General features: G+C 43.3%; 3 protein-coding genes across 11 annotated transcripts; 1 reads left to right on the plus strand and 2 right to left on the minus strand.

Moving 5' to 3' along the window:
- LOC110432886 (serine/arginine-rich splicing factor SC35-like) lies at positions 2,501 to 6,938 on the plus strand. Of its 9 annotated transcripts, none has more exons than XR_002450173.1 (12): positions 2,501 to 2,771; positions 2,863 to 2,941; positions 3,138 to 3,217; positions 3,318 to 3,384; positions 4,129 to 4,200; positions 4,592 to 4,762; positions 4,848 to 4,931; positions 5,026 to 5,192; positions 5,274 to 5,429; positions 5,537 to 5,720; positions 6,458 to 6,518; positions 6,610 to 6,938. XR_002450173.1 is itself a non-coding variant. In XM_021453997.1 (9 exons), the coding sequence occupies exons 1-8, from the start codon at positions 2,516 to 2,518 to the stop codon at positions 5,147 to 5,149; spliced, it is 936 nt and encodes a 311-aa protein (XP_021309672.1). In that variant the 5' UTR covers positions 2,501 to 2,515; the 3' UTR covers positions 5,150 to 5,192; positions 5,274 to 6,594. The 9 variants fall into 9 exon arrangements, 2 of the variants coding, with proteins under 2 accessions (XP_021309672.1, XP_021309673.1); XR_002450169.1 differs by having other exon boundaries at positions 5,023 to 5,192; positions 6,214 to 6,518; positions 6,610 to 6,931; XR_002450171.1 differs by having other exon boundaries at positions 5,537 to 6,518; positions 6,610 to 6,920.
- On the minus strand, positions 8,772 to 12,204 carry LOC8079217 (transcription elongation factor SPT4 homolog 1). Its single transcript, XM_002463161.2, has 5 exons — positions 11,923 to 12,204; positions 11,532 to 11,623; positions 11,084 to 11,139; positions 9,201 to 9,262; positions 8,772 to 9,112 (listed from the first exon to the last, which is right to left on the minus strand). The coding sequence occupies exons 1-5, from the start codon at positions 12,046 to 12,048 to the stop codon at positions 9,062 to 9,064; spliced, it is 387 nt and encodes a 128-aa protein (XP_002463206.1). The 5' UTR covers positions 12,049 to 12,204; the 3' UTR covers positions 8,772 to 9,061.
- Positions 14,331 to 17,334, minus strand: LOC8061566. Its single transcript, XM_002463162.2, has 5 exons — positions 17,006 to 17,334; positions 16,813 to 16,886; positions 16,030 to 16,162; positions 14,982 to 15,245; positions 14,331 to 14,891 (listed from the first exon to the last, which is right to left on the minus strand). The coding sequence occupies exons 1-5, from the start codon at positions 17,129 to 17,131 to the stop codon at positions 14,625 to 14,627; spliced, it is 864 nt and encodes a 287-aa protein (XP_002463207.1). The 5' UTR covers positions 17,132 to 17,334; the 3' UTR covers positions 14,331 to 14,624.

Here is an 18,202-nt window from a genome sequence, read left to right on the forward strand (position 1 = left end):
TTTAAGTGCTTAACAAACTTTATAAGAAAGAATAACATCATCTGTGACACCAAATAAGTATATTATAGAAATATATTTGATGATGTACCTAGTGATACTAATTTAGTGTCATAAATATCGGTACTCTTCTATAAATTTAGTTAAATTTAAAATAGTTTGATTTAGGATAACTCTAAGGGACTATGTAGTCAGCTCAAAATTCGGTGGACAACTTGGACCTGAATCTAGGGAGGATAGTCCCCTCTTGCCCCTCGTATCCCTGAACTAAACACTGGGATAAAGTGGGTCTGGTCTTTCCATGCTTAATTGGTTGGCTAGCAAGACTTACCATGCCGAAGATTTGCAAGCAAAAGTTGCTAGAACTTGAAAAAAAATACTAAACATTAAATATATTATTAGGCATTTTGTCTTAATTACGGCTAGTACTGAGGACTTGTTTAGATGCACCCAAAATTCTAAAAATTTATAAGATTTCCCATCACATCGAATCTTTGGACGCATGCATGGAGCATTAAATATAGATAAAAAATAACTAATCGCACAGTTTACCTGTAAATCGCGAGACGAATCTTTTAAGCCTAGTTAGTTCATAGTTAGACAATGTTTGTCAAATACAAACGAAAGTGCTACAGTATCAAACTTCAAAAAAAATTTACATCTAAACAAGGCTTAACTTATCCCACCCGCCCACTCAAACACGCGGTTGTCTCCTTTCTCCAAGCGCACACGTCTCTTCTCCCTCTCTGCCCATGTGGTGGCGGGTTCTAGCGAGGATGGCGGCGCTCACCTAAGTTCATCTCCATTCCCACACACGCGAATCCTCTCCCTCTCTCTCCCCACATGGCGATGGGTTCTAGCGACATCAGCGCTGGCGGCGACGAGGTGGGTTGTTGTCTTCCTCCTAAATCTGCGAGCTAGGGTTCCGACGAACTTCTCTCTCTCTCTCTTTCTCCCTCATCTTCCTAAACTTTGGCGGGCTTAGAAGAGAAGGGGTTTGGGGGAGGAGGGCTGTCCAGATGGTGGGAATAGCTGAAGGGCAGTTTAGGGGTCCGACACTTGGGGAGGCGGCCAAGCAAGTTGAGGCAGGGTGTCACGATGGTGGAGCTAGGGGAGAAGGAGGCTATGGCAGTGGCAGAAAAAAGGGGGGAGAAGGAGGCTATGGCAGTGGTAGAAAAAAGGGGGGAGAAGAAGGCTGCCGCGATGGGGGTAAAGTGAGCCGAAGAAGAGGAAGGGTGTTGGAGATGGAGTCGAGAGAAGGAGGGGCGCCACAGAGGAAGACGGACATGTGCGTTGCTTGACGCATGCAAGACCGGCCGTAATTTAGTAGCATCCATATAATTGTAGGATGTTTTGCAATCTTTTTAGCACATCGCAAATTTTTGACAACAAAATTTTAGTCATCAAGGGGCTCTCCATCCTACTTCCTCTGTTCCTAAACATATGTTGTTTTCTCTCTCCAAAAAATAACTTTGACTAAATATATATTAAAAAAATAAAATTTATGGTACATAATTATTATTAGAAAGATATTTAAATTTAAATTTTTAATAAATTTATTTAGAGATATAAATATTACACGTATTTTCTATAAATTGAACTAAACTTGTGACATGTATAACAATGACAACAGTTATGACTGAGGGAGTAAGCTGGCGCTAAAACTTCGTGAACCATAATTAGATAGATAGATAGATGTTTGAGTACAAAACTTTTTCATACATAGAAATAAAAGAACCCTTCTTTAAAAGCCACAGAGTGAGTTTTTTTAGAACGCGGAAATTCATAGAAACCTTAATTTTTTATAGGAATAAATTCATTTCTGGGGTGTTTAGTTTCAAAAAAAATGCAAAATGCAAAATGCCAACTATTTTGAAATGGTGAAATGCAAAATACCAAAATTTTTAAAAATATATTTAGTTTCATCTAAAATACAAAATTTATTGTCCTCATGAGAGCCTCTTAAGGCTCATTTTGGTTTTTTTTTTGCCTCTTGAGGCCAAAATCCAAAAATGGAGAATAACCACCTTTTTGACCAAAAAAATTACATGGTGTTTAGGCCTTGTTTAGTTCCAAAATGTTTTGCAAAATCGACACTGTAGCTCTTTCGTTTGTATTTGACAAATATTGTCCAATCATGGACTAACTAGGCTCAAAAGATTCGTCTCGTCAATTCCGACCAAACTGTGCAGTTAGTTTTTATTTTTGTTTATATTTAATACTTTATGCATGTGTCTAAAGATTCGATGTGACGGGAAATCTGAAAAATTTTGCAAAATTTTTTGGAAACTAAACAAGGCCTTAGTTCTATTTTGTAAAATGATGAACCAAAACCCAAAAAATTTTGGGAAAAAAGGGAACTAAACACCCCTTTATACCAAAATATTAGAAACAGCAAAAAATTCCGTTTTGAAAGGAGTTGGTCCTTTTTTTGGATTTCGAGTTGGGCCGGTTTGATTGTGTGAAACAAAAACCTCATCGAACAATAGCCTGAGCATTGGCTAAAAATTCGTATGCGATGGGCCCACTTGTCGTCTCACCGTGCCGCGTGCGTGCAAGCCTAGAAGAATCGGCAGCTTTGGTGGCCGCCCCCTTCCCTTTCCCTCCCCATCCCCTCCTATCCCTCTCGCCTTCCCACCCTTCATCCACCCGCCGCTCCTCGAGCCCACCGTCCCGCGCCGCCTCCGGCTCCGGCGAGATGTCTCGCTTCGGTCGATCCGGTCCGCCGCCGATCCGCGACACGTACTCACTCCTCGTCCTCAACATCACCTTCCGTGAGTTCCCCGCTTCCGTTGATCCGTTCCCGTCTCCAGGTATCCTACGGGCTTTGAATTGGTGCCTCATCTGTATTTGGGTGCCTCGCAGGCACGACTGCTGATGACCTCTTCCCACTCTTCGACAAGTACGGCGAGATTGTCGACATCTACATCCCAAGGGACCGCAGGTGAGTGCGAGGCGAACAGGGCCTACGTATGTTTCTATGTACGAATTCGAGTTTCTATTCGCGTGCGATGGCTTGAGTGTCTGGTATGGAGTATGAAATTAGGGAGCGACGCTCGTGTACGTTCCGGGAGGTGTTTGTGTGGGATAGCAGTATAGCACCAGTTTGTGTGTGCTCATCTAGGGTTATATGGCTGTAGAACTGGTGACTCGCGCGGATTCGCGTTCGTGAGGTACAAGTACGAGGACGAGGCACAGAAGGCAGTTGATAGGCTCGATGGTGAGTTTAATTTGAGGTTCTCACCTCTGTGGAAATCAGTGTGCTCCATGTGTGGTTTAAGATTGCATGGTTGTTCACCTGTGCTGCGTTTTATTTGCAGGGAGATTGGTAGATGGGAGGGAGATCATGGTGCAGTTTGCCAAGTACGGCCCAAATGCTGAGCGGATGTAAGACATCACTTTGGTCCCTGCTTTGTGGTTGTTAATGAGATCTTCAATGATTAATTTAGTTCTTAGTTGCCATTTGTCTGTGTGCTGTCCTTGATCAATGTACTTGTGATATGCCGTTCGAAATTCTAAATGCGACCTCTATTGTTTATTGGTTGGATAGATACGCTAGGCAATACTGAGACCTTTTGCCATGTACATTGGTACAATACTTGTGTTAAAGCAAAGCGACAACACTGGTTAGTATAGCATTTATAATGCTATGTATATGAATGACTGTTTTACGTTTGAACCACATTTAGATATCTCTATGAGTTTACTTGTGTTGGATTTTAATGATTATTTAGCCATGTTGGTTCCTTGTGCAATATTGCAGCCACTTATTCTGCCACAACAGTTCTTGGTGTATCTTTATTTATTTTTGTTTCATTTTGTATTGTATGTTGGTACTTCACTAACAAGAACATAGTAAACTGTGGTTTCATTTTAGTGAATATGACATGGCCTAATTTTCCATGTAAAAAAAGTTCCTAGTACGACATGATGAACAGAGTAGATTAGTTAAATCATCATATATCTCATAGGAACACACTGAGTAACCACAACTTTTCCTTCAATTAGTTTCATAGGAAATCATCCTAGTCGAGTTTCTTAAATATCTACTGTTGCAGGGTTAATTTATCTGCTCTTATCGTCCATACTGAATCCATGTGTGATATTCTTCTTATTGTCTAACTTTCACAGTAATAAAGGGAGAATAGTGGAGCCAGTTCCAAGGCCAAGGGGCCGTTCTAGAAGCCGCAGTCCAAGACGGAGGTATAGCACTGCCATCCTTTTTTTGAATGTTATGCACATGTTTTTGTTCTTCAAAATTTATAGAGTAAATGATACCCACCACTGTCTTCTTACTTCACTAAGGTAGTAAGGTGTAAAATTGGGTAGTTTGTGTGTGTTTAATGGTGGCGGGAACCATTGATTGATAAGTGTGAATGCACTTGTCACATGCAGCACCTGTGCGCAAAAGTCATATCTTTTTCAGAATTAGGTATAGCTTTGTTAACCCTTGTCGCCATTTCCTCCGTGTAGGTGAATTAAGCTATATTCTTTAAATGGGCTGTGAATTTGTGATTTGCTGTTGTTTATGCTCAAGCTTATTCAAATTTTGTTCTGTTCGTTTTCTTAATGTTGTGACTGGACTCATTTGAAGGTACCGTGATGATTATCGAGATGACTACCAGGATAGAGATTATAGAAGGCGAAGCCGTAGCCGGAGTAGAGATAGATATGCCCGTGACAGGTACAGAGATAGGGATTACCGCCGTCGTAGCCCGAGTCGCAGCTACAGTCCTGAAGATTACAAGAAGCGTGGGAGAGACAGGTATATACATAGAGCATTTGTTTAATTGTTCCATCTTGCTGGTTTGCACTTAATTCACCACATTCTCTGCTGTGATTATGGGCAGTTTGTCTCCTGCACGAAGAAGCCCTAGTCGTAGCCGCAGTCGCAGCTACAGTCCTGATGATTACAAGAGGCGTGGCAGAGACAGGTTTGCAAGCAAATTAGAGAGGACCAGATTTCATTTTTCTTCGTGTCTTTCTAGATTGCAGTAAACATTTTTTTCTTTCTACAATTGTTAGCAGCGCATCACCTGCAAGTAGGAGCCCTAGTCGCTCCCCTCCTCGCAAGATGTCACCTTCTCCTGAGAGATCTCCTGCCAAGCACAATGATGACCGGTCTCCACGTTCTCGGAGCCCTTCGACATAAGCACAATACACTTGCAGAGCATCTTGAACAATGAACAACTCAGGTCCCTAGATTGTTCTCATTATTTTTGTGAATTGTCATTTGTCTCTAAAGTTTGTTAATCTAAGTTGTTGCTGTCTTGTAGGATGAATGGACTTGCCCTGATCCTATGTATGGCTACACATTTGCTCGATGGTGGGCTCTTCTCAGTTAAAGTTGTGTAGTGTTGTCTGCCAGTTGCTGCTTCAACCTTGGAATACTACTTTCGTTTGGCACCTGAACTGCTTATCAAAAACTTTATGTACACCATTTCCATTCCACTTTTAACCTTCATATTAGTACTATCCTATTATCACTATCTTATCAGTATTTAGTACTTACTATTCATGGTGACTTGCACCTTTCTAGTTACATGATGGAGTGAAGATGTGCTGGCTGATATGCGGTCAACATGCACGTAGCTTACTGTTGAAGTTGATAAATCTGTGCTGTTTGAGTTGTTGATGATGATGGCTGATGAGATGGTGATTGATGAGATGATGGCACTGCAGCTGCCTGCACCATTTGCTGTCTGCACCTATTATGCTGACAAGTAAGATTCCAATGATTTAGCTGAATTTAGTGTACCCATTTTTCCCATCATAAAATGCATCACACCACGCATCAACATGCTAGGTGTTAACCCCCTTTTAGTATTTGGATCTAGAATTGTCTGCACTGATTTATCATAGATCTGTTTTGGGTTTTTGGATCATGAGCTCTGCATGTGCACCATTAATTGTTGCATGCACTGTTTGTCCTCAATTCATTTATGCCGTTTGCCAAACATGTCTTATCAAGAATGCATAAGCTCAGTCTTATTTTGGAAACTGTTCCATTGGCGTAAGTAGGTGAGTGTTGTTTAAGCTGTTCTCGTGTCAGAATGCCGTTGCGCAATCCAAGTTCATCGGCATGCTCATGAGTCATAAAAGGGTATCTTTGCCTGGTTATCCCAATTGTTTATTAAACTCACCACCCACTTATGCTTGCAAGTTGATGCTTTGCATGAAATAAGAAAGTTCTCTGCACTAATGCATTGAGAGTAGGAAAGGTGTGATGGCATGTGAGTGTTTGGATTTGCTGGTGCTCTTTACCCTTCTTCAGCAATAGAAGGCGTGGGAGAGGTTTCGGCAACAGAATGCCTGACTGGTTGATTGACCTTCTGGATCTGAATGCTGATGATTTGCTGCAAAGACTTCGTCCCATGTCATTTGTGGAGTCCGTTGACCGATCAAATTGTGTAACTACCGATTATTTTGTAACACTTTGATCTGCTTGTGTGTGAAAAAGGGGAAACCTACTTCGGCAGTTCAGCAGTTGGTGGTGTTGTGCCCTGCTCTTTGCAGTACTGGTAAACAGACTGACTGTTGCATTGTTAATCGTGTTAAATGTTACTTGTGCACAGCTGAATTAAATTGTTTATTTGATTGTTCTTTGATAAGTTACGCGTATATCATCTGACCTCACGGAGCACCACTGCACCAGCGCGTCACGGTCCAGTCATTCTTGGTGTTAGACGGAAACTGGTGTTGACACGTAGATGTTGAAATCAAATTTGTGTGCACGCGCACGGTGCAGTACCGTTGTGTGACTTGTACTAAAAAGAATGGAGGGAGAGGGAAGGCAGGAGGGAGAGTAGCGTTGATTTTCAGGAATGAAAAGCTATGGCTAAAAGTATTGATAGTTGATTTGTTATGATAGAGAAATACTATTGAATAACTGACAGATTTGACATGTCTGTATATACCTGTTACTTTGATGTTCTGCGCCAGCCTGAGCTGTGCAGCGCTGAGTGGATGAGCGTGCTGACCGGGCATGCGAAAGCTGGGCGTTTATAATATCGGCGCTGTCTCGGCCCGTCGATCAGCGTGCAGAGTTTTATTTGAGCATCAGTCCGTTCATGCCCCCTCACTTATCATATATTCTCTGGAATCCAGCGGCCGTGGAAGCCGTATGGTAGTCCGTAGGAGAGACTTGAGCAATTTCTTCAAAAGTCACGGCGTCCAGCAATAGCGCATACCCATCACCTTCCATGGTGCTTACAATGGATGTCACAACCCCTACAAACATTATTATTATTTAAGGTCCAAATGAATCACAAATCATCACCGGCCTCAAAGAAACTGGCCTGGCCACAAAGAAGGGCTCTGATGGCACAGAGTGACAGAGCCCAGCTCGTGCCAGTTATTGGCCCCTTTCTCCACAAGGTCGACCGTGGTGATGCAGTTGAAGAAATTGCATGGCCATCGCGCACCACAGGCATAAACATAACGGTAGTCCTTACCCTCGTAAGCCGGATGGGTGGAAGGCATCTCCACTCCCCGGCCATGCACCTCAGGGTCAGCTCCAGCAGTCTCCAGCTCGCCCATGACCATGGGGGTTTCATCCAGTGGTATCCTGAACCGGGCAACCCTGCACATGCATAAATACCGCAGCTCAAAAAAGTACTCCTAATTGCTTGTCAAAATAATTAATAATTCCTTGTAGCTCGATCGAGCTGCGCATTCATTCTATCTAGCATCAGCGAATGCATCCCTGTTCATTCCGGGTGGTGATCTTAGGTTTGGTACACCTCCTGCCGGCTCTAGCTTTTCTAACACACTCATTGATCACCGGAGCTCTTTTTCTCTCTCCTATCTCCTCTCACAGAGTCAGTGGGAGTAGGTGAAACTAGTTTTTTTAGCTTCACATACTCCTATTGGCTCTGTGAGAGGAGATAGGAGAGAGAAAAATAGCTCCTATAAATAGTATATAAACAGTGAATGTGTCAGAGAACCTGGGGCCGATAAGAGCCCTACCAAACAGGGCCTTAGTCGTGCAGTGCAAGCGCCTTGATGACAAAAGGATTGGCACAATACGCGCAGCAGTCCTGTATCTGTGAGCATCTGAATGACTTGGATGAACAATCAAACAGTCCTGAAAAACTAGTCAAGGCCATAAGAGACTGCGACAAGAGCTTCAAATCAACCACCAAACATTGTGAAAGTAAGTACAATGAATGAATTTGTCTTCTTCACATGACATACTCCCTTCATTCCAAATTATAAGTCATTTCAATAATCTCGGAGAGTCAAATCATATCAAGTTTGACCAAATTTATATGGTAAGATAATAATATTTATGGTATCAACTTAGTATCATTACATTGTTTATTAATTATATTTTTATATTATATCTATTTGATGTTATAAATCTTTATAATTCTCTCTATAATTTTGGTCAACGTTGAAATGCGTTGACTCTTCAACATTCTTAGAATGACTTATAATTTGAGATGAAGTATGTTATTGCTATGTACAGCTCTTTGACAATAGGCTTTGTAGCTTACAAAATTCGTTCCGCCGTTGCAAAATAGTCATGCCTTCAGGATGACACAATGTCACGTGCAATTTCTTGAGGCTAAGGAACAACTCGGGAGATAAGCATTTTTGATATCATGACATGTGAAAGCTCCCTTTGTGCTCTTGAAATAATAATAATAATTGATTCAGATCATTGGCCGGACTATGGACCTTTCATCATCAAAATCTACTATCTTCTTGGTCAAACTATCTAAAGTTTAACCACAACTATAGAAAAGACTAGCAATACTTATGACACAAAATAGGTATGATATTTAAACCATTTCCTTCTTATAAACATAGATGCGAAAGAACATGACAGAAGCACATGAGCTGCTTGGTCACAGATTTCAAGCACGGGCATCATGATTATTTCGTAGATTCAACCATCACCAGTTCACCACCTAAATAGACTTCCGGAAGGGTTAACTTTAGTCCTGATTAACACTCAGATACAATGCATAAGGTGAGCAGTACCCTTGACAACAAGCACAGGCACTTCTACCTAATTGTCTATACTGCTTCAGGACCAATACATCATGGCCATCTCGCCTTAGACACGCTTGGGCGGCACATACTGAACATTGTTCTCTTGACAAATCCCCTGGAGTGATGAACAAAGTCGTGAGGTCCCAAGTAGTTCTTCAAATCGCAGAACGAATGCTTCTAAAATGAAAGTACATAGTTTATACCTGATACTCTTCTGGAAGCTCCTCCGAGACAGCAAGTGTATAGCACCCCGGAATGAACCTGCCTGTAGATTGACATAGGTGGATGATCTTGGTCAGTAATACCACAGTGCAGCAAATGGACTTTTTTCCACCATGGACGACCCGAATTTCATTACTTAACAGCAACGGAATTGCAAGTCTAACAGTGCAAAGCACAAACACCTCTGAAATAAAGAGCTGCCTAATTGAACTGAACATGAAGGGTTCAGCCAACCGGCGACCAAGACCAAGAACCATCGACGTCCAACACAGGTTATAATAAAGATGGCAACTCAAACTGCTACTAAGTGAGGACCAAAACAGAAGTGAACTTTGAACAAAGTTTACCATCTGTAAGGCACTGATTTTATTTAGCTCTAAACTACAAGCATAAACATAAACTGCAGGAATTAATTTGTAAATGAAATGCTCATCATGTAGAAGCTTTAACGTATATTAATTCATGTATTGCACAGAAACAGAGGTGATCTTTCAAAAACATCACAGTAAATGATTTTGTAAAGCTCTTAATTACTACTACTACTACTACACAGTTGCAAATTAATGAAATGCTCATCATGTAGAAGCTTTAACATATCTTAATTCATGTGTTGCACAAAAACAGAGGTGATCTTTCAAAACTTCACAGTGAATGATTTTGTAAAGCTCTTAATTACTACTACTACACACTTGCAAATTATAATGAAACAGGCATGCTAGCCACCTAAAATATATGACAAAAGCATACATATACATGGATTTTCATCTCTTTTACTTTTTACAATGCCACATGAAAAAGCCTTAGCTCTGCAATTTACTATAAATGTCAACTGAAAACAAAACCATATTTTCTATGAATGTTGCTCTCTAAACTGGAAAACCATGTAAACCAAGGGAACCCCTACATAAATATAATATTTAATATAAAACCTGTACATGATGTCAGTGAGACTTTGCTCATAGTTCAAGATACTAAGAGGGCTCAAATTCTATAGGTGTAGAGACCAAAGAATTAGGCCCGTTATGAAGCAATGGTCTGTGCCAAGTCTCCATAGAAATTTGGAGATGAAACAGAAATTTTTAGCATACTGTGCTCTCAATAATCGCACCAAGCCTATAAATAAAACCACTGAAAGTCTGGCCTACTGTGAGTGAGACTGTGCTCACAGTTCAAGATACTAAGAGGGCTCAAATTCTATAGGTGTAGAGACCAAAGAATTAGACCCGTTATGAAGCAATGGTCTGTGCCAAGTCTCCATAAAAAAATGGAGAGGAAACAGAAATTTTTAGCATACGGTGCTCTCAATAATCGCACCAAGCCTATAAATAAAACCACTGAAAGTCTGGCCTACTGGCGTTAACACAAATTCTTGACAGCAATTTTTTTATACTTCTTGTGAGCAAGTGAACTAATCAACAAGGAATTTTCTTATGGACGACATGATTTGAAGAAAATTTTCTGAGCTTAAAGTTGCTTAGAACAGGATAATGCCCCAGGTCAAGATTTTTAGCTTTGGTTTTAGGATCCTCGGCAAATAATAACCACATAAAAACAGGTCAGCAAGAATTGATCTGAGTATGAAGCAGATGAAACTCAGTTCTATATTTGAACTTAGAGGGACTTTGCCTAAAAAGTGTTTAACAACTACCAAAAACTACGGTAAAAATGTCACAACAGACCAGTATGCAGTTAATGAACAAATAACCAATACAGCCTGAGTCCTTCAAAATGGCATTACAGCATAAAACGCATACTGCAGTAAGCTAGGCGAAGATACAACTTCTACAAGTGAAAAAAAATAGACAAAATGAATGCAGCAGATTGAGGGCAAACAAATTGCAGGATACGGGAGATCAAGGCTCACCAATTCTCAACCAACGAGCTGCCCAACTCCTGCTGGGATCCATCAGAGAGATAATTCTGCATAAGATAAAAAGCGTATTGATTAGCTATTGTTGAAAGTGGACTGCATAAATAACATCAGGGGCATCAATGTTTTTTGCCGATGATCATTCAACATCTGTGCATCTCATTGTTCCAATGCTCATACTACTCATAATCCGTTATGCCAGACATTTTGATGAGCTACTCCAGAATCACAAAGGATGAAAATACAAGGCCTAAGCAGCACACCAGTTTCTGCTGTTCATTTTTTTAATTAAATTCGAGATAAGTCAAAGCACAAAATATTAATTTCATTGTTACTAAGTTCATCCCCTCTGCAATTAAAACTGTAGGTGGGTATAAAACGCGAGCACCAACAGTGACAAAAAAAACAAGAGTAAGATGCCAGCAATATGATGTGGAGTTACCCGGTGAAGTTAGGGGTGGTGCAGTTGACGACGTTGTCGTGCTCCCTCTCCATCTCCAGGAACGGGCAGTTCTCGCAGCCGTTCTGCCTGAACTGCACACAGCACCCCAAACAGCAATTTAGGCGGGCACCATCCGCATTAACGCTATAACTTGCAATAGGAATTCAATGCTACAACGCAAAAACGAATAAAATCTGGCACGGTGGCACCAACTGGAATCGAGGGGACGGCGAGCTAAACCCTAGCCGCCGCCGAGAACGGACTGATCCCGGAGAAACGAAACCCCAGTACTAGAACCCTCCCGTCTCCCGTCGACGAGCAGCTGGTGAACCTAAACCGCAGCCCTAGGCGTGAGGAGGGGAAGGGGAGCGGTGCCCGCGGAGGAGGGTACCTGGTCGTAGGTCTTGACGAGGCGGCATCGGAGGCAGGCGCGCAGCTCCGGGCCGAAGCTGGTCGGGATCTCCGCGTGGCCCACCCGCTCTTCATCGTCCATCATCCCGCCGCCGCCGCCCCTCATGCTCGCCGCTCCGCGTCTAGCCCTGCTTCCTGTTCTCTCTCTCTCTCTCTCTCTCTCTCTCTCTCTCGTCTCTCCCGACTTCCCTGGGAGGCTGGGAGCTCGTAGCCTTTGGGCTTTGTTTCGGAGGTTTGGGCAATAATGACATCTACGGGCGCATCGGTGTTGAGGCCCATACGCAAATTGCTTATTTCCTTTCCATTTTTTAAGGAAACTACACCTGCACTTCTCATTCTGTTTTTCTCCCCACCCGTGTGACGGTCATCGGCTACAACCACGAGGTTGCTTTGGGCTTCCAGCGGCGGTGCAGATGCTTAAGGCTTGTTTAGATGCATGTATATTTACTTTAATTCACATGTATTATATTTGTAAAAAAAACCACATATATTTAGAGTGAAATGAAATAGTTTAGTTTAATTCCACTTCAATCCACTTCAACATATATGAATTGAAATGAATACATACGCATCCAAACAAAGCTAAGACCCTGTTCGGAATCTACTAAAATAGGATGATGCCCAAGACTAACACGTGGAGTCCAATTTCTCATACTGCAACTCCCTCCTACCACACCGGTCACAGAAGGAGAAGGCCTATCAAAATCATGTACTAAGAGCATCTCTGCCAAATTTAGATATCAACAACTCTAATAGTTCCCAATAAAACCTCTAAATCTATGATTTTTGGTAAGGATAGAAATAACTCATCTCCAAGAGGTCCCAATCATGTGCAAAAAAAAAACCCGAAAGCACTGGTTTTATCTATGGCCATATGGGTCATATATATATATATATATATATATATATATATATATATATATATATATATGTGTGTGTGTGTGTGTGTGTGTGTGTGTGTGATTTGGATAATTTAGAAATAATCTAGGGGTGAATTATTGAAAAAATGTTGGAAATGGTCTTGTTTTATTTCTCCCAATATTTTTTAGCAAGTTGAAAAACTACATTTTGAAAGAAATTCTTGGGAAGTCTTGAAGATCCTCAATTTTCTATAATATACAGCTAAACGGGATTAAGAAAACAGACTTTCATAGGGGAATTGCACACCAACAGATTAAGAAAGGAAAAGGGGTTGAGAAAAAAGGCTGCTTGTCCCCTCTATTTGAGGGATTGAAAAAAAAAAGAAGTGTTTTTTTTTTCAAAACTGTTTTTGTTAGCAGATTTTGTCAAAAATGGTGGAGTTGCTCGGCTAGGGACGAGAGCGGGCGCGCTGCATGCGGGTAGTGTTGCTTGCCGTGGCCCAAGGACCGTGGGAGGGGTAGACGGAGATGGAGACGCGGTGCACATAGAAATGGTCCTGGCTCTATGCCCTAACTGTTCTTATCCGTAGCTTTGAGACTGTAGACCTTGCACATCAAACGCCTACTCCCATGACATGAGCAACAGTGCATGCTGCAGCTACAAGGCTCTACAGCATTTCGCGCTACAATGAGGCCTTGTTTAGTTCCGAAAAAATTTCGGATTTTTGCACCGTAGCACTTTCGTTTGTTTGTGATAAATATTATTTAATTATAGACTAATTAGGATCAAAAAATTCGTTTTGTGATTTACATCTAAACTGTGTAATTAGTTTTTGTTTTCGTCTATATTTAATGCTTCATGCAAGTGCTACAAGATTCGATGTGACGGGAAATCTTGAAAACTTTTTGGTTTTCAGGATGAACTAAACTAGGCCTGACTCGACGAGATCCAGTCGCCTGCCATGGCAGCGATAGATAGACGGGAATAATCCCCGGTGGTCACCACCGGCCCCGGGGACGGCCAGAGCAGGAGCCTTGCTCAGAACTCGGAAGCAAGGCAGGGAATCCTATGGCTGCCTCTGAATGCATGGCCACCACCAGTCCACCACTATCATTAGCGTGGTCAGCAGCTCAGGGCTAGCGCAACAGAAACCCTTGCGCCCACCAATGGCGCCAATGGAACAACATGACCACGAAGCATGGCAATTTTTTTTCTTTTTCCTTTTCTTTTTCTCGTAGCAGCGCGATGAGATGGGGATTAGGTGGCACTGACCACCGGCAGCAATCAAGGGACCATCCCCATCTTCCTGACCTACCAACAGAGACGCTTCATGCAACTGAAAGAAATCAGAGACTAGGAAAAGGCAGCATTAGCGCTAGGGAGCAGATGATTGTCGTCGTGGTCGTCGTCATCGTCATCCTCCTGCAGCAGCTGAAACATCCAGTCACGGAAAATCAGACAATGCACCGCTGGGTTGTTGTTGCATCAGGTACGGCACGGCACGCCATGACCGACCGGCCAACCAACTAACAAGAGGCAAGCCAAATCAATGTTAAATTAGAGATAACCATCGTTGTTGTCATACCCACACAACACCACCATCAGAGGGGATTAACAACGAAAACCTGGCGCAAGTCACGGGAAACAGGAAAGCAAACCGGGGGTTCCAATCGATCAGTCCTCCAAGGAAAGGATAAAAAACCAAAAAGACTCCCTAATATAAGAAAAGATCACTCCTAGGACGGCGACGGCGAGGAGGAAGAAACAAATGATGTAGGGGCTGCTATGTCCATCAGATTGTTGTTGCTGCAGCTGCTGCTGTTAAACCAGCGCAATGCTGCTCTCCCCACCGGGCGGCTTGCGGATCCCGCCCAGGTAGTCCCGGGAGGGGGCCTTCCCGTCCGCAAAGATGTCGCTGCCTGTCATCTCCTTCAGCTTCGCCGTGCTCAGGTGCTTCTCCGCCGCCCCAGGGGTCTCGTCGCCCTTAAAGATATTGCCCGCGAGGTCGGTGAATTTCTTGGTGGGGATCTTCTTCGCGGTCTTCACCACGCTGTCCTCGTCAGCCTCGCCAAATTTGATATTGCTTACCTGTTGTGAGAACAACCACCAACAGTGAGCAACACTGGAGCTGTTGTAACTGAGTTTATATTAGGACGAGGTCAGTTCAGAGGTCAGGACATATGCGTTTTTGCCCGGAGTCTGCGAGGTTGAGCCGTTCTCCGAGTTGCGAGGCCGTGGATCTTCCGGAGGAGCAAAGATGTCATGGCCGCTAAGCTCCTTGGATTTCAGGTCGGATATCTGCCTCTTCATCTTGCTGTCATCCTCGCTCAGAAGTGTGCCACTTAGCTCACGCTGCTTTGCCACCTCTGCTATCGAAGTCGGCTTCTTTGGAGAAATGCTTTCTTCCTCAGCAAATGAAATGTGGCTTATAGTACTAATTGCCTGTAAATTGAGAAAATGCAGTAGGATTAGTAGTCCGTGTAACTGTGTTCCAGCTACACATGCAGTTAAATCTATAACAACCCATAGGATATTCACTCTTCCAATTTGAAGCCAACATCAAGATGATCATGGATTAGAAACATGCTAAAGTGAGTATGATGTGAATAGTGTTATTAGTATATGCAAAAATAATAGAGCTGCTGAGCAGCTGTATAAAAATCCAGTGTCAATACATAGTTATACAGGGAAAAAATATGAAACTTGTTGTAGTATATATGTTTAGAGTTTAATAAAGGTTTGTTGTTTATTGACATCTTAAGAAACAAAAGGTGTCTACTGTAAATAGTACCTAAGTCTCACAGTCTCATTTATCTATCAATCAAAGTTCTTGAATATTTCTCGTTCAGTTCAACTTACCAATCAAAATGTCCAGTTCTATCACAAGGAAAGCTCACCAACCAATGTGTATACAAACTAATAGTGCTTGCCCAAACCCTTCCCACAAGTTTCATCCCAACAACTTCTGACTCCTTAGAGAGGTAAGAGGTACAACATTAAACAAGTTTGATCATAGAAACTGGCAGCTTATATCAATGGTGTTTAAAATTTATAGCAAAGCAAGAACATAAATCAAATTCTTCATCTTGTCACAAATCCCAACAAATTAGGGCAGCATAACTATACTGTCAAGTATCAACACAGAAGGATTGCCAGGGGGTACAGCCTAAACAAAACAGACTAAAAATCAATCTACATAGTCCTTGAAAAAATCACAAAGCAGTACCTGATAATTCTTTGGAGCTGTTCGGATGGGAGTTGCAGAGGCATTGGCAGATTCATCTTCTTCAGCCTCGCCCCCAGCTGCAAATATGCCGCTTCCTGTCATCTCCTTCCACTTGGGAGCAGAGCATGGTTTCCTGAAGGGAAAAAAGAACGGCTTGGTGAACCACAGCTCCCTTCATCATGTGCTAATCTGAAATCTGAATATCCAATGAAACTACGACAATATACAGAACTTGCCAAAACATAGACAAATCAGGAGCCTTGTGATCAACACAAATTCATCAACGGTGCACGAAAGCCAGGTTAGTTGTTTAAACAGTGCAAATGATCTTGAATGGAACTATCTGTTTCACAACTCATCTTCAGCATACCTTAACGGAAGCATTTTGATGGCTACGGTCAGATTGCAATACTCCAACATAGTTGGTGAGATGGCAATTACATGAACAGCTAAACCATAGTCACATTACGGTAATACTACTAGCAATTCCTTTTCTGGAGTCTATAGAGCAGAACTGAAAAAGAAACTCGAAAACAACAGAGTTAAAAGACTCTGGCGCGCATATCTCAGGAAACCTCAAATCCAACGAATTTCTCTACCCACAGTCCACAGATCAACAACGGCGCGCAAAAAAAATCAACACCACCCAAAGTTGCGACCGTGAATCTCGGGAGATCTACTCGCCAAGGCCAGAAGATCGTCATCTGGCAACACAACAAGAACAGAGCACAAAATCCGACCACTCGCAAGAGAATATGGCAAGGCAAAGGCCCGAATGCTCACCTCTTGTTGAGGCTCTCGGCCTCCTCCTCCGTCACTTGCCCGCCGAACACCACCTTCTTGAGCGCCTCCGACGGCTGCACCGAACAGAGAACAGAATACTTCAGGCAGGGCGAACCCCCTCCTCCCTTAACAATGACAGAGGAGAGTGGGTACTCCCAGGGCGCCCCGTGGGGAACCGGGAGGACCTGCTCACCTGGTGCGGCCGGCGGTTGGACGGCGGCGTGGCCCCGGCAGGAGCCTCCTGCGGCGCCCCCTCCGGCCAGATCAGCAGGTCCGCCGTCGACGTGTGGGACTTCCTCACCGGCGCCGGCCTCTCCATGTCGCACTCCTTTCCCACCGCCTCTTCTTTCCTTCCCACAGCCTTCTCTCTCTCTCTCTCTATCTCCCTCTCCTGCTGGGGACGAACAGGGGGGCGGTGCTCCTTGGCCTTGGTTTCTCTCTCTACCTCGCCGGGGGGCAGCCGGGGTTTCTCTCTCTAAAAAGGCGAGTGGAGTGTGGAGTCGAATGGAAGGAAGGTGAGGGGTCGCTGTGTGGTGCTCACGGGCCCCACCCTCTTTTGTAGGCCCCATGGCGCGCCCACCGTCCACACCACCACCCACCATCCGCAGCCGATGACACGCGGGCCCGAGCGTCGGCGGGACGGCCTCGGCGAGGCGCTGCCAGGCGGGGCCCGTGGCGGAGGGGTTGACCGCGTCACGGCCGGACGGGACGGGACGCCCCGTAACGATCGCGTTCTTCGCGACGCCGTACGCTGCGGCCGTGTCAGTATTTGAAATTTTGAACGCTTGCGGGCGGCTCGCACGGAACGGGGGGGCCGGGTTGCCCCGTAACGGTCGCCGTTTCTGTCCCCAGCCACGGACACGGGGCAGGACCAGGATACAGGCTGACAACAAGTCAAGAATGTTCTAGATCTTGTATTCTTCTGTGACGCAAGTACGGAGTACGTGCTACGGTCGATTATAATGTTGTGTAATTTACCTGCCGTTTTAAACCTTTTTTTTATACTGAACGTTTTAAACGTTCAATCATTTATTTAGGACAAGTTAACTATTCTATTTTTTTACTGATTAGTTTATCTTAAGCATCGTATATTTAAAAGTGCCGGCAGTACAAAACTTGGCTCAGGTGACTTTGTTCTTTATCTGCTGATGAGGGAGGAAGAGCACGCAGTGTTTTTTCTTTTACCATGAAGAGAAAATATTGTCGCCATAGAGTGCATCTTCACCAAATCTTCAGTGTGGAATTGTAATGGAATGTCCCAATAGGCAATAGCTGGTTAGTCACAAAAAGAATAGGCAATATAGCTGGTTTATAAGATTATTATTGGGCATTTGGCTATCACCGATAGGTTTGGCTCTTTTTTGTCTTGAAATACAAGGACTGCATGTAA

This window comes from Sorghum bicolor, chromosome 2, assembly GCF_000003195.3.
Source record: "Sorghum bicolor cultivar BTx623 chromosome 2, Sorghum_bicolor_NCBIv3, whole genome shotgun sequence".
Lineage (NCBI taxonomy): Eukaryota > Viridiplantae > Streptophyta > Magnoliopsida > Poales > Poaceae > Sorghum > Sorghum bicolor.